Source organism: Pagrus pagrus, assembly GCF_965226575.1.
Source record: "Pagrus pagrus genome assembly, chromosome: 1".
Taxonomy (NCBI): Eukaryota; Metazoa; Chordata; class Actinopteri; order Spariformes; family Sparidae; genus Pagrus; species Pagrus pagrus.
Window position 1 is genome coordinate 3,669,189 of NC_140185.1, and position 14,942 is coordinate 3,684,130.

The 14,942-nt window shown below is 39.4% G+C and overlaps 1 protein-coding gene across 1 annotated transcript in view; it reads left to right on the forward strand.

Annotated features, from left to right (window-relative positions):
- LOC311257956 (neural-cadherin) overlaps positions 1-14,942 on the forward strand; it is a 316,443-nt gene that overhangs the window by 214,648 nt on the left and 86,853 nt on the right. Inside the window, exon 27 of the mRNA XM_084353949.1 lies at positions 12,797-13,011. Coding sequence (XP_084210075.1) covers positions 12,797-13,011 — 215 coding nt within the window. The remainder of the gene's footprint in view (positions 1-12,796; positions 13,012-14,942) is intronic.

Below are 14,942 nucleotides of genomic sequence, written 5' to 3' on the forward strand. Positions count from 1 at the left end.
GGTTAGACATTGCCAAATAAACACTTTTGCTTTTCACTTTGACAACAAATTATCCGCTGTTGTCTTTTCGTCAGCTCTCCTCACTCTCGTCAAGATACAAGTGAAATGTGACTCCTGCTACTCTGTGCTATGACCCTGCTGCTGGCCCTGCTGCTGAATGGAGTAGATGCTTGCAGCAGGTTGTAGTGTCCATTTTCCAAATCCATTTTTTAAAGAGCAAAACTATGGTGGGCCTGGTGGGCAAGTAATTTAATCGATGTATGCCCCAACACCATGTAACACCTGGAATATCGTATACCCGACAAGCCTAAGGCCAGCGAGTTTCACTGATGAGGTAAACAGCCAGCCAAGTGACATTTTTTTCTTAAAACATTCCTGTCCAAAGGAAGCATCATCACTCCCAGCCACCTGCTCCAAATGAATTTCCACCCTTCTCGATATTTAGTTCAGAATATTTTTGTCATTTATATTATACATTTCATTTGTTTCTATGCAAATTCATTGCTGCAAATTGTTAAAATTGTAAAGACTGAAATATAGTACTACTACAATGTATGTATTTATTTATAAACTTGAGCAAAAATATCAGTGCAATAGTGTACACCAAAATGCCACTCCTTTTTTAGAGGACAGAATTTGCCTTGGTGTTTGGTAAATCTCTTCATCATAGGATGTGCAAAAGTTCACACTATAGAAAATATGTGTCGTGGCATGATGGTCAAAGATGTCAGCTAATGTATTGAGACGGATGTCCACTGGGGGGCCTTGTTGATGAGACCAGCTGCAGGAATTTTGGTCAAAGATGTGGCAGGGCAATTAGCTTAGTTCAGAGACATTGTGTTTATTAGAACATGTTAGTACTGTGTTTATAATACAGTATGAACAGTGATATGATCAGGCAAATACATACGCAGTGTGAAGCCCTCTGTACATATAAGATATGATAAGAGGGATGATTTCACTCAGATGATGTCATTACTCATAATACATACATAACAGTGCCACCTGCCCTCTTTTGGGAAGAAAGTAAAGAACAGTTGTGTACAAAACTAACAATTTTATATTGTCACATACCGGAAATGCAGAGTGCACAGAAAAAAACTTGTTCATCAGACAGTTGGTGAATTTCAGCGGGCACACAGTTTACAAAGTACAAATAAGTGAGATCCTCAGCCACTTTAGACTTACTTGGCTCTCTCACTAAAAAACGCGTCTAAAGCTTGATACAGCAGGACCTTTCAGCTATGCAGGCCGGGTTGTTTCCTCATGGGGGTAGTAGCAAGAGTTGCTCCTTGTTCATACCTAGAGCAAGAATTTCATGAATTACAAACTGTACATATTATATCTAACAGTGTCATTGCTACAGTGAGACACACATATACAGTACAGTCGCGGTCAAAATTATTTCTACAGCTCTCATGTTTCTGTGATGGAATGAGTGGAACACAAACTACTTCGTTACAAACAACATTCATGAAGTTTGCTTCAAATCTGAATTCATTATGGGTCTTCTAAAAATGTGACCAAATCTGCTGGCTCAAACATATACATACAGTAATTCTATTATTTGGTTAAATGTCCTTTGGCCATTTTCACCTCAATTAGGTGCTTTTGATAGCCATCAACAAGCTTCTGGATGAATTTTTAACCACTCCTCATGACAGAAACGGTGCAGTTCATCTAATTTTGCTAGCTTCCTGGCACAGACTTGTTTTGTCAGCACAGTCCACATGTTCACTATGGGGTTCAAGTCAGGACTTGGAAAGACCATTCCAAAACCTCAATTCTAGCCTAATTCAGCCATTGCTTTACCACTTTTGATGTGTGTTTGGGATCATTGTCCTGTTGGAACACCCAATTACACCCAAAACCCAATCTTCAGGCTGATGATTTTAGGTTTTCCTGAAGAAATCTGTCTTCCAGCAACTTCTAATTCATGGAGCACCATGTGCACTTTATACTTACAACAGCTCAGTTGATTTTGGGACCTGTAACTGCTTTGAAAAGGCTCCAAGTAACATTGCTGACTCTCTTTCAGATCAATGCTGAGCTCTTTAGTCTTTCACATTGTAGTGTTTGTGGCTGAGTCTTATGGGTGTATCAAACAAGCCCTATTAAAATGGGCCCAGAAAAGTCACCAGCAACAATCATAATCACGCAGAGGAAGTTTAGAGGCCATGCTACAAAGAACATTTTAAGTTACTGTATGTATACTGCCCGGCCCAAAAAAAGGCACACACTATACAATATTTATTTGGACTGCCTTTAGCTTTGATTACGCTGTGGAATTGTTTTGATAAGCTTATGCAATGTCACAACATTTATTTCCATCCAGAGTTACATTTTTCATCAAGATCTTGTATTGATGATAGCAGAGTCGGGCCACTGCCTGAAGTCTTCTCCAGCACATCCCGAAGATTCTTAATGGGGTTGAGGTCTGGAATGATGTGAGACATCTGATGTCTCATGCTGTCTGAACCACTCTTTCACATTTATAGAAAATCCTGGTCATTCAGTATATTCACATAGTCAGCTGTCCTCATTTTTTGGGCACATAATGTTGAACCTAGACCTGACCAACTGAAGCAACCCTAGATCATAACACTGCCCCCACAGGCTTGTACAGTAGGCACTAAGCATGATGGGTGCATCACTTCATCCACCTCTCTTCTTACCCTGATGCACCCATCACTCTGGAACAGGGTAACTCTGGACGCATCAGCCCACATTACCTTTTTCCAGAGTCCAATCTTAATGCTTCCTAGCAAACTGAAGACTTGTTTTCGGATTAGCCTCACTGAGAAGTGATTTTCTCGAGGCTACACTGCTGGCCCAATCCCTTGAGTTCTCTCTGCATTGTGCGTGTGGAAATGCTTCTAGTTTCTAGTTCTACTGTTGATTTTTTTACGATTTGACGTTGTTTTTTACGTTGTTTTCTTTGCTTGATGCAGGCCAATAATTTGACCATTCTGAAACAGAGTATCATCTTTTCCATGACCAGGATATGACTCCCCACATGGTTGTTTAAGAAATGAGAAGCTACTCACTGCACTGTTAGGACTAAATAACTTGTTGCCAGCTGAAACATATTAGTAACTGCAGTAATTATCTGATGGAAGGTTCTTGCCTATTTCCCCTATAAATCCAGGTGGTGACTTTTTTTTGGCTGGGCAGTCAATATTCTTTGAGCCAGCAGATTTAGTCACATTTTCAGAAGACCTATAATAAATTCAGATTTGAAGCAAACTTCATGAATGTTTTTATATGACAAAGTATGTGTTCCTCTCATTCCATCACAGAAACATGAGAGCTGTGGAAATCATTGGTTTCCAGTCTAAAGAGACGTTGTGAGTTCAGTTTTTTACTCGCCCACAGCTGTCTCCAGCTTTGGAAACTGTACTTCTGTTTTGCTTCTTTTTACATTGCTTCTTTTCTCTGCCATGGACATGTTATTCCTTCAGGAGATGTTGTTTGAGATGATAATAAAAGTTGCTTTTCTGGAGCTTCTGCCCATTTGTGTTTCCCAAATAACTAACTTAGGCAGTAAACTTCAACGAGGTAGTCATTCTCTCTGGCTAGGTTGACTTATTCAGCCTCTCCTGCAGCAGACTAGAGGCTACAGTGACTATATCTATAGCGGCAGACTTGGTATTACAAAAAGGGACGGCTTGTCCTGGCCGCTTTACTGGGGATATCTCTGCATTGCATAGGCACCCTGGACATAATGCCAGAACTGTTTCAACTTTTTCACATTAAGTTGAAAGGGTTAGATCATTTTTTGAATATTTTAAACAAGAATTATGTTCAGATCTTATAAAATACACCTTTAAATGGTTTGTTGCGTCCACCATGATTTTGACCCAGTATTGAACCCATCCTTCAGCAATTTCTGCTTGCCTGATTTTTGACTTCCTTGTTAGGACAGAGGATGATGTTGAAACAATTCAAAAGTACAACAAGACTTAAGAGTGTACAGCCATGCTAGCGCCTCTGTCAGGCTGTACATAGGCACGGTGCTGTTTGCTAACAGCTGTGCTAACATTTGCTAACTAGCAGTACATGTATTACAGCAAGTAGCTATCTAACCAACACAATGATCAACAACACAAAATGCATCCTTGCTAGTAGAAAGAAGGACACATCTGACAGAAAGCTGATGGAGGGTGTAGTTGAAAGTCTGTTTTTGCGTTGTGTTTTGGCAGTTATGTGGCTGTGAGTCACTGTTTGCCAATGCTAGAATGGTGGCCACTATTGCTTTGTGCACATATGTTTGAAATGAAATGTCATGCTCTCTGGCCATGTGAACACAACAACATAATCATAGTTACATTACAGTATAAAGCAAAATCTCTCAATTTTGTGCTCTTATTTTTTTTTTCTCTGGAAAAAAGCATGGGCAACGTCATTTACAGAGCAGTTTATTTCAGCGCCACTTTAACATCTAAGAACGCTCCGCCATTGGATGTTATAAAATTATGAATACTGAAATAAATGACAAATTTCCGCTTTGGAATGAAAATGTGAAGAGAGACATCTCCATTTGCACAGGCAGGGAACCAGTGAAGCACACACACACATATATACATCAGACCTTGGCAGAATTAAGACAGCACAGAAAACAAAATTGTTGTAACAGCTTCTGCTACAGGTGTGCTGTGCTTAAGATGTTCAGATACTTGATCCTGAAGCACCAACATGAACATACGTGTTCAACACCACACATACATACTCCTGCTGAATATACGTGTGAACAGATGAGCATGAAGTCTCATCGTGCACGTGTCCAGTAAGCCTTCTTGCTGTGTCTTGTAGAAGTTAATTTTACCCTTCAGCTTCATTTAATTAGAAGCAGCGAGTGAAAAGGGCAGGATTTCAGTCTGGCTGACTGGAGACAGCGTGTAATGTGGCTCACCGCTGGACCAGAGCAGGATGACTGCTGGATCCACGTTAGACATAATCCCTGGATTACACACATGCACACCAACTCACATGCACGCACAAATACACAATTATTAGAGATGTGGACATATTCCTCTCTAATTCTCTCCCTGTTAATCTCAGTAAACAATGTTGCTTTCTATGTTGAGATGCCCGTATTACCTAGTTCACTGTATATATGAAACATATGTCTTAATAGCTACACACACTTCTCAAAAACAAAATGGATTTTCCCTTAGTACCGGGAAGAAATCACAAAATGAGGGTCTTATGCTGGCATTGTCAGTTATTAAGCAATGTTTTGGGAATTATGCTGTAATGCAGTACATGATACATATAATTCAACAATATTCTTATATTTAAATAATTTTTGATTCTGTACATTTTGCATCTGATTGCTGAAAGCTCCAGAGCACTGCACTTTTTAACATTATTATTGTATTCAAGTGTTATCCCTGATTGTATTTATGTCCTCTTTGAATATATCCTTTTTTTTGTCAGAATTGCACATAATGTGTTTCATCATCCTCCTATTCCAGCAAATTTGTATTTTCATAATTTATGGCACACATGTTCATAGAAAATAGATCAAATCCATTGAACTGAATAGATTGGGTATCAATAAATGTGAATTATTATGCTTTGGCCTTCAGTCACCAGATCTCAAACCAAATTAACACCTATGTGAGATGGAGCCAAGTGTTTACCACTCTTAAGATACTTATACTGAGACTGTATTGGTATTTTAACATAGTCAATAAGAATTCTGTTTGAGCTCAACTAAACAAAAGCAACCCAACCCTGCCCCATATACAGTAACCACCTCAAGAATACCTAAAGTAGTAAATTAAGTAATAGATAAAATAAAACAAGCAAGTATTCAGACAGGAATAGTTACAGAGCCACGACCAACTATAGTGCATCCCATTATATGCATTCCCTTCCACGGTCTTATAGAAATGACAGCAAATAGTAAGTAACTTAGAAGGACACAAACGCCCTCTGGAAGCAAAATTTATATTTCAGGCTTGAGAGCACTCTGATGTGTGGATGTCGCTTCTCTTTGGAGACTCTCAACTCATGTGAGACAACATTTACATTACATTTATTAATCACTGGCCAAAAGTTTTCTGTATTGGCCACATCTGTTACACTTTGTGTGTGGAGTGTAGACCCAAAAGCGGACAAAGAGGCAAGGAATAGTTATTCATAGACTTCACAGGGTAATTGCAGGTGAAAGTGAAGTGAGTCACAGGTGAATCCCCATCCGGGAGGGAGTAGGTGAAGCAGAGGTTGCTCATGGTGGTGCTGGTGGTAGCGTGGCGAGTTGAGACTCCAGTGAGCGTAGGGTAAGGCTGTTGGCTGCAGAGGTGCGGAGAGCTGGACAGCTGGAGCTGGAAACACTGGTAGTTGGGGTGAAGGCAGAGAACCACGAAAAACTCACTCAAACTCATTAATTGATAATTTAGCCGGAGCCATGTACCACATCTAACTGACGAAATCATCTGGCAGCAGTTAGCGTGGAGAGCAGGGCTTATCAGCAGCCGCTGATTGCCAACCTGCTGCAGGTGAGCGTGTGTCAGCAGCTCCGGTGAGTGGACGGCTCCGCCCAGCCTCTCAATGCACCTCTGCAAGCACAACAGAAAAAGAAACAAAACACCAAGCACAAAATATCTGCCACAGACTCTGACAGAATATGACAACATCGTTCTAAAAGTAATCTCTAAGCTGGTGAAGAGAGAAAAGAAAAGAAAAAACTGAACCTTTAATTCTGGCGAACAGGTAAAACTGGTGTTTGTGAATGTGAATGATAAACTGCAGCTTCTGCTTCTCCTGCCTCTACAACATAATGTGCTGCATGTTTTTTTTTTTTTTTTATAAAAAGTGAATATGGGCCAGAATGAAAGTGCAGAAAATGTTTCTTTGTGTAGTGTCAGCAGAATAGATGACAAGGAGAGAACAAGGCAAAGCAGATGAAGTTCAGTACTACAGTATAACATCTGCTGTGTGATTCACCTAGTTCAGAGGAGGAGAGGAGGTGAGGAATGGTACGTCAGGGATGAGTGAGAAAACGAATAGAATGGGGAAGAGTGGAGAGAAGTATAGGAAATTAGAAAAAATAATAGAGCAATGACAGAGTAAAACGTAATGAAGAGAATGAAAGGAAAACAAAAAAACCTTATCACCTTGCCCCTATTGTCTGAAGACAATACCAGAGGGGCATATGATGTAGAGAAGAGCAGCAAAGAAGAGGAGGCATACCAAAGGAAAGTGAAGGAAGAAGATATGATACAAATAGATAAGAGATAATATGTGCCACATAATACAAGAGATCTACTGCGGGATAGTTTTCTGTTCCAGCGGCTTTCAGATATGACCCCACCCAACACATACAAACCCACACAAACAGATTATGGCCCGAGATTCAAGGAAGAACATGCAGATAATGGAGGCACTGGGATTAATAATGAGATTAGGGGAGTGAAGGAATTGTGGGTTGGGGTGGGATTACAGCTGCCAGTCCAAAGTTAACAAATACAATCCCCAACAGACAGCGAATGAGCAAAACAAAGCTGCCTTAAGAGGATTGGAGGGCTTGGCCATTATGACTCAAACTACATCTCAGATTGCCTTGCGCTTAGAGAATTGGGATGGTATTGGTACTTTCAGTCCTACACACACACGTAAATGTTTGAATCTCTGAAATCTTCAATAACTAAATATTATTATTCACCATTAAAGTCATAACTAATAGTATACTGAGCTAATCTACCTCATAAATGCTGCACTGTTTTTGTAGTTTGATCAGATTTAATAAGAAGTGGCCTGACAACATGAGCAAACAACCCCCTTACTGTCACTAGATTCACACTGAGTTTTCATCAATCCTGATCGATTCAAGTAAGAGACATCACGTTTTTCAAGCTGTGCCACGGCCACTTCAAACCAGTGAGAGGAGCAGAGACAAGAAAACAAACACAAAACCCCACAAACAGAAAGTCATACTCGGTCAGGTTGCTGTTCCTGAGCTACGGCTTTGAATAATGGCTGGAACATTTATAATATGATGATGTCGCAGTGAAGTTGACCTCTGACATTTTGGGTATAAAATGTCATAACCTTCATCATTCAGCATTTGTGTGGCATTTTTGTCAAAATTGTCATATGAATTGTTGAGTTATGGCCAAAAATGTGTTAGTGAGGTCACAGTGAGCATTGGTCAACAACATCTAATCGGCTCAACCTTAAAGTCCAAGTGGACATATGTGCCAAATTTGAAGAAAATTCCCTTACAGGTGGACAGACAGACAACACAAATTTGTTATTATTATTATTATTAGTAGTAGTATTATTACTATTTACTATCACCAGCAATAGCAACAGAAAGTTCAGAGACCAAAAAAAAATAAAATAAAAATGAAGATATGAAGAGAAAAAGCAAAATGTCCTGGAAAATCTTGTTGTCGTGGAAATGTATTTAAACATTTTCTTATTTTTCTATCAGTGCTCCCCAAAACGGATGACATTGTCATCTGAAAGGGCTAAGTTAAGTTAAGGATCATATCAATGTTCTATTAGTATTTATATCATGGTATTTTTAGTAAGCTGCATGCTGTGAAATCACCCCAAGTCACATCACACATGTCATTGATGTAAAGTTAAAAGCTACTGCTGGCTGGTAGTTAGGTTTATAGATTAACGTTGCTTTCTTCCCATCTTGTTGAATAATGTTCAATTGATTAGCATGTTCGGTTCAGTTGCTTAAGTTGTCATTCTTGCTAGCTTGTTTTGCCTGCAAAGGTTTAAGGTTTATGATTCAACTCTGGCTAGGAGCAATGATTTCAAATGTGTGTTGGGCATTGTTCAGAGAGTTTGATAATAATGATTGGGACGCCAGGGTTAAAATAGTGAATGGCAGCCCAACTGTACGCATGTGAAACACTTGCTAAATACTGGCCAACGGTACTTTTACGTTGCTAGTATTGTCTCTTCAAACACAATGCTGCACTGTTATGGTAATGGGCCATAACATGATGTGAAATGTTTAACTTCTGTAGCGGCTCTGATAGTGGGTGGGTGTGCCTTCATTAAAGACCCCACTAAATATAACCAGAGTAATGGGGTTGAAGAATGTTTTGATAACCTGAACACAGTCAGTGGCAGTTAATACTCCAAGCAAACTCAACTCGAACATTAGAGTCAAACTTAAGTTATTTAACCATCATATAGTGAAATACAGTTGAACCATATTTTTACTTTTCTATTATTAATTCCCTAAACGTCAATGCAGAGCTGCAGTGAAAAGACGAGACAGATGCGCTCTGTGTTTTACTCTGAAGTGCAACACTGTGTGACACGGAGCAACTGATTTAAAAACCGACGCTCTCGCCTTCATTGAGTGGAATCCCTTAGGTTATGACTCCGTGGCATTTTCTGTGGTGTAACTTAGAAACCAGACGTACTTTCCATCACAGAAGTAGATCATGAGATTGTGATGATTATTGTAAATTCAGCGATGCTCTTCACTGATCGGAGCCATCTGCCTGTCTGTGACATAGCCTTCAGTGCTGATTGGCCATGTATGTATGTATTATAGTATACTATACAGTACAGTATTAGAGTAGTAGTATACCAAGTAAGTATAATTAAACCGTACATTTTTCTTTAAAGGCAACCAGTTAGTAGTTGGTTTTAATTATTTATTTTAATCTTTTAAATCAGACTTCCACAGAGAGAAACATATAAGTATATGGGCGTGATCCCAGTATGATTGTCATTGAAAATGTCCTGGAAAAGTCAAGAAAAGAGTGGGAATCCTGGAAATGGAATACATGTTAAAGCTGGCAACATGTCAAAGGAGTGAGGTCTGGGGCTTGGAGGACTTTAACTGCAAGTATGTCCAAACATTTTCATAATAAAAAAAAATAATAATATATGAACAATAACATCATGATTATTATAGTTTATATTTCCAGATAAGAATTGATTTTTGTTTGACCTTAATATATAAGGGTACTTAACTAACTTTCACTTCTGCACTTTATAACACAATAATGCATAAAGACAGCGTAAGCGTCCAGACACATGCACCTCAATGTGCGTCTTCTCACGTGTGTGTGTGGATTCCTGTGTTGCTCCTGGAAGAGAGCAAAGGCAGGAAAATTAGCTAGACAACGGAGGAACACTTGCATGAGAAATAAGCTGTCTACAGAGCACCAATGAGATGTGTGTGTCAATGCATGCACATGGTTTTGCAAACACGCATCTCTGTGTGGTTTTGCAGGATCCACAGGGCTAAAACTCTTGAGAGATATCTTGAGAAACAGTTGAAGTGTGAATAACATAAACCAATGAAAAGGCACAGAGGAATTGCCCTGGAGTTATACCTTGTTTCTCTGAGCTGTGTGTTTGTGTGTCGTCAAGGGGGAGCCTGAGTGTTTAATTTGTATATTTAATAATTGCTAACAAATGGCGGATTGAGTGAGGGGAATTTTTATTTTGCTGATAGAATGCAATTCTTTCTCATCAGATTCATATACAGCTACAAAACAGCTACTACAAGGAGATGATATTGATTTCTTTCTCTCTCTCTCTCTCTCTCTCTCTCTCTCTCTCTCTCTCTCCCAACTGATCGAGGCAGATGGCCACCCACCATTGACTGTCGCCAAGTGCTTGCTCTTGGGGGAAATGTTGGGTCTCTGTTAATAAATTAAAGAGTATGGTACAGACCTGGCCAAACTGCATTTATGCCAGACAAATACAAATTGATTGATTGATTGATTGAACACCAATGATAATCCTTCAGGTTTTCTTATGTTCTTCTTATTATATTTCATTGTGCTCCATTCAGGCCTTTTCAATACTGTATTGACTTTTGGGCTTCATCAAAGGAGCAGCATTGTGCAATTGCATGTAATATCCAGCATAAATGTAACACATCCTGTCTTATTTATTTGTCAGGTAAATAAATTATTCATGTGCTTAAGTTTCAAGGTGATCAAAAAGGGATTCTGCCTCTTAAATTGCATAGATCAGGAAGGTAGAGTCCAGTTTAGGGTGCTATCTGTTAATGCTTCTTTCTACTTCTGGACTCATCGTTTTTAAGAAGCATTTGACAACCAAACCATTTGAGAAATCCACACACAGTCAATCACAGCATGGATATCCATGTCCATATGCAGTAGCATAGGGCTTCCTTCCCCTTTTGAAATATCCTTTTATTGTGTATGCAGAAAAAATGGATTCACATAGTGCAAGGATTTGTAGTTATTTGGTAGAATGAGCAGCCATTAACTACTGGTACTCATCACTCCCTATGTGCTGCTTTGTACAGGGCCTTGGAGGAGTCAGAGAGGAGAAAAAAAAGTCATTGTTGCATACAATTAATAATACGTGCACACAGATTACTAATTCACGCTCTTGATTTTAATATTGTTTTTGGCATGAGACACCTACTCTCAGTCTCTCATTCTCACGCTACACAAACAAATCTCACGCCAAGTTAGAGGAAGACACAAAGCTACTTGATAATGAAAAATATGAAGTATATGTCTGGGTTAACTAGGCTTCCTCTGCACACCGGATGGTGTAACGCGGTTATAGTCGACAGAAGCACACACACACACACACACACACACACACACACACACACACACACACACACACACACACACACACACACACACATATGCACACAAACCTCTCCAAAATAACAAAACACCTTTTGTTTATGTTGAGTTTGGCCTCTTTCACTTTGCTCTTCAATTCCATGGAGTCTACAATGCATTAGGTTAATTAACCTCATAGAAAACATCAGTACTTGTGTTGTGTTTGTTGCCCACAAATGTTGTAATGTAGTATTATGTCCTTTGAGTAAATACCTATAGACATCACACAGTCGCAGGATGTGTCTTTAAATTAATAATGGGTCTCTGGGCATTATTATGCATGTGGTGCAGCAGCAGCAATTTTATTACTTTATATACAGGTAGTAAGTCAGTCAGTAAACAACATTCTGCAGTTCAGACACCTGGACCTGGACCATGTGTTTCCATATACTTGACGCAACCTCTCTATTCATTAAATTAAAAAAACAACAAATTATGGCAGTAAATAGTTAATATTAAAACACATTTTTTGGTCACCCCAGTAGCTCATTTGGTAGAGCACATGTCCCATGTACAGAGACTCTGTCCTTGCTGCAGCAGCCCAGGGTTCAAGTCTGACCTACAGCCCTTTGCTGCATGTCATCCCCCCCTCTAGCTGTGTCCTGTCAATAAAGGCCAAATAGTATATACATTCGAATTGGTAAAGAGTTATGAGTATAACAAACAGTATATTTGCAATATACTGTAGGAATACTAGAACAATTGAGAAAAGACAGAAGAAAACTTTTTTGTATTCAGACAGCCAAGGATGATGAGGTGAGGGGTTACATTTTGTCAGGAAGCAATGGGACAAATGAGTACTTGGATGTGGGGAAATACAGAGAGTGGAGTTTCCTAGTGATGTAGTGATTCTGCCTGTGGTTTTGCCACTAATGAGAACATCTGCATTAGTGAAACAGACGGAGTGAGAGAGAAATAGCTGAAGGGCAAGGCTTTTCGAGAGGAGAAAACAACTAGACTTCCAGAGAGTGCAGGAAAAAAATAGTTGAAAATACAGCAAGTGGTTCAAAAAAGGGAGGGAGATTAGGATCAGAATGGTGTTTTAAACTTACAGAGGGCTCTTACATTTTTGGAACCAAAACTGGAGTTCCAAAAACTGGAACTAAATTGTCAAGGAATGGCACGAAAAACCCTCAGCCTTATTGCATTCATGAATTCATGTAATTTTTGCTCTTCCTTTTCTCCCCAAGGTGCCAATGTCCAGCTCAGTTCGAGGGGCCTGAGTGCCAGCAGAACAAGCACAGTTTCCATGGCAATGGCTATGCCTGGTTTCCTCCCATAATGCCTTGTTTCGAGAGCCATGTGTCACTGGAGTTCATCACTGACGTGGCTGATGGACTGCTGCTGTATAGCGGCCCTTTAGCCCAGCTGCAGGCCTGGGACCACGAGGACTTCATGGCCATAGGTAGGAACATCTAAAGCTTATTTACATGTCCCATCTGGCTGTGAGTCTAGATTCTTTACTGTTTGAAAACAAATGTGACTGAGATGATAAAAAATAAATGACTTTATCTTTGCATTTCAGTGTTTTGAAATGTACGAGTTTATAACTAGCTGTGAGATCTGACTTGCTGTTTTTACTCTTTCAGTGCGTTTCCACAAAATAAGCACACAAAGTTAATTCCCAGATCCTACATAGGGAATCTACAGTGTTGTGAGTTGGAATCTTAATTTTTGAAACAATTCACCCCTCATTCACATGGTCTTCTCCTTTTAAAATAGCACACCAACCAATGAGGCTGGCAGGGTGTTGAGGTAAAAAAAAAAAATCTAAAATTAATAGTGCAGAAGTTTGTGCTGAGGTAGGCTGTCCTTATGGATTATATTGATGCCAAATTGACAAGATATTAAGCCTTTTATCTTGTGTCTCTAGAGCAATGTATTTTTGTGGACACATACAGTAAGGAATTGTTGACTGGTCATATTACTGAAAGGGAGTTTGGTGTAATATTTTCCCAGGAGAGCTTAGGAAGCGTCTGTGCTGCTGCGTGTCTGCAGCACAGACGCTGTCTCAGCCTATTTGTATGATTTATTTCATCAATAAAATACAATATACAATTAATACTGTGAATTGTTCACATAAAAAAATAATCAGACAGCATATTGTGGTATTGTATAAGTAATTCCAGTTTCAGTTTAAGTCTTTTTGTCAATACAGTGATTCCTAATTGTTGTCAGTATAGTGTCAATCTTTCTGCAGTGTAATTATTACTTATTGTTATTGCACCATTGGTTTGGGTCTTGGCGTCCTACATTTTTGCTGCGATGCCCCAATAAATTATATTTATCCAAGGCGAAAGTGGCCTTGCCCTATAAATGACTTAATTCTAGGCCTGCTGCCGTCTGCCCGTCCTTGGCAGTGGCAGCAGTGTACCAGCTGGTGATGAAGGAGGTGAGGATGGACTGAATGATGGTAGTGTAGATATGCACCATCATTGACTTTGGCAGGTTGAACTTCTGCTGATTTGGTGTGAAATGGTAAAGAAGAATGGGGAATTTAGGAGATATGATCTCTACTCTGTAGCTGTACTCTAAATGGACAAAGCAGAATCCAGACACACCACAGGACTGATTCCTAATCAGGGATGTTTGTACCCCAGGGTTCCATAGTTCCATAGTTGCTAGCGGCTTGCAGGGAAATGTGGAGTAGCACAACTCATTTGGGTGAATTAAGCCTGGAGTGGGAAATGTATCTGCATTTCAGACTTCTGGAATGTATTGCAAAATTAAGCCAATACATAAAATCCACACCCTTTACCATTTTGAAATTCCCAGGAAGTGTCCTAATCAAACCAAAAGAGAAAATGCAGACATTATACTCATAAAAGAATTGGTCGCTATGTCAGTGTTCTTAGTGCCAAACTAAGACAATCTGCATGACATATGATAAATACATCATGATAAAAGTTAAGTTTGCCTCAATATTATGTCAATGAAACTTCTGGTGGTCTTCACATGGGGGACTTGAAGAATGCTCCACCCTTATTGCACACTTGAGATGTCATGTGATTTTGATAACATGTCATCACAGCTTGTGTTAACACATAGTTTTATTGACATATTTTTTTTAAGCTAGTCCACTGCAACACCCGTACACCACATGTTACGAGAAGAAGTCGAAAGTGTTAAAGTTATGGATAAATTGTGAAAATGGCTAAAAGCGATGGATAACAGCTGAAATACTGACGATGGTGGGTAAAGGTATGGTGGGTATCAACTCAAACATAACATAACAACATATTTGAAAATAAAGGCTAGGAACCACTGGACTGCTCATACCATCATTTAAAATGGAGAAACTGCAGAAAAATATTTTCCAAATAAAATTCAACTTAA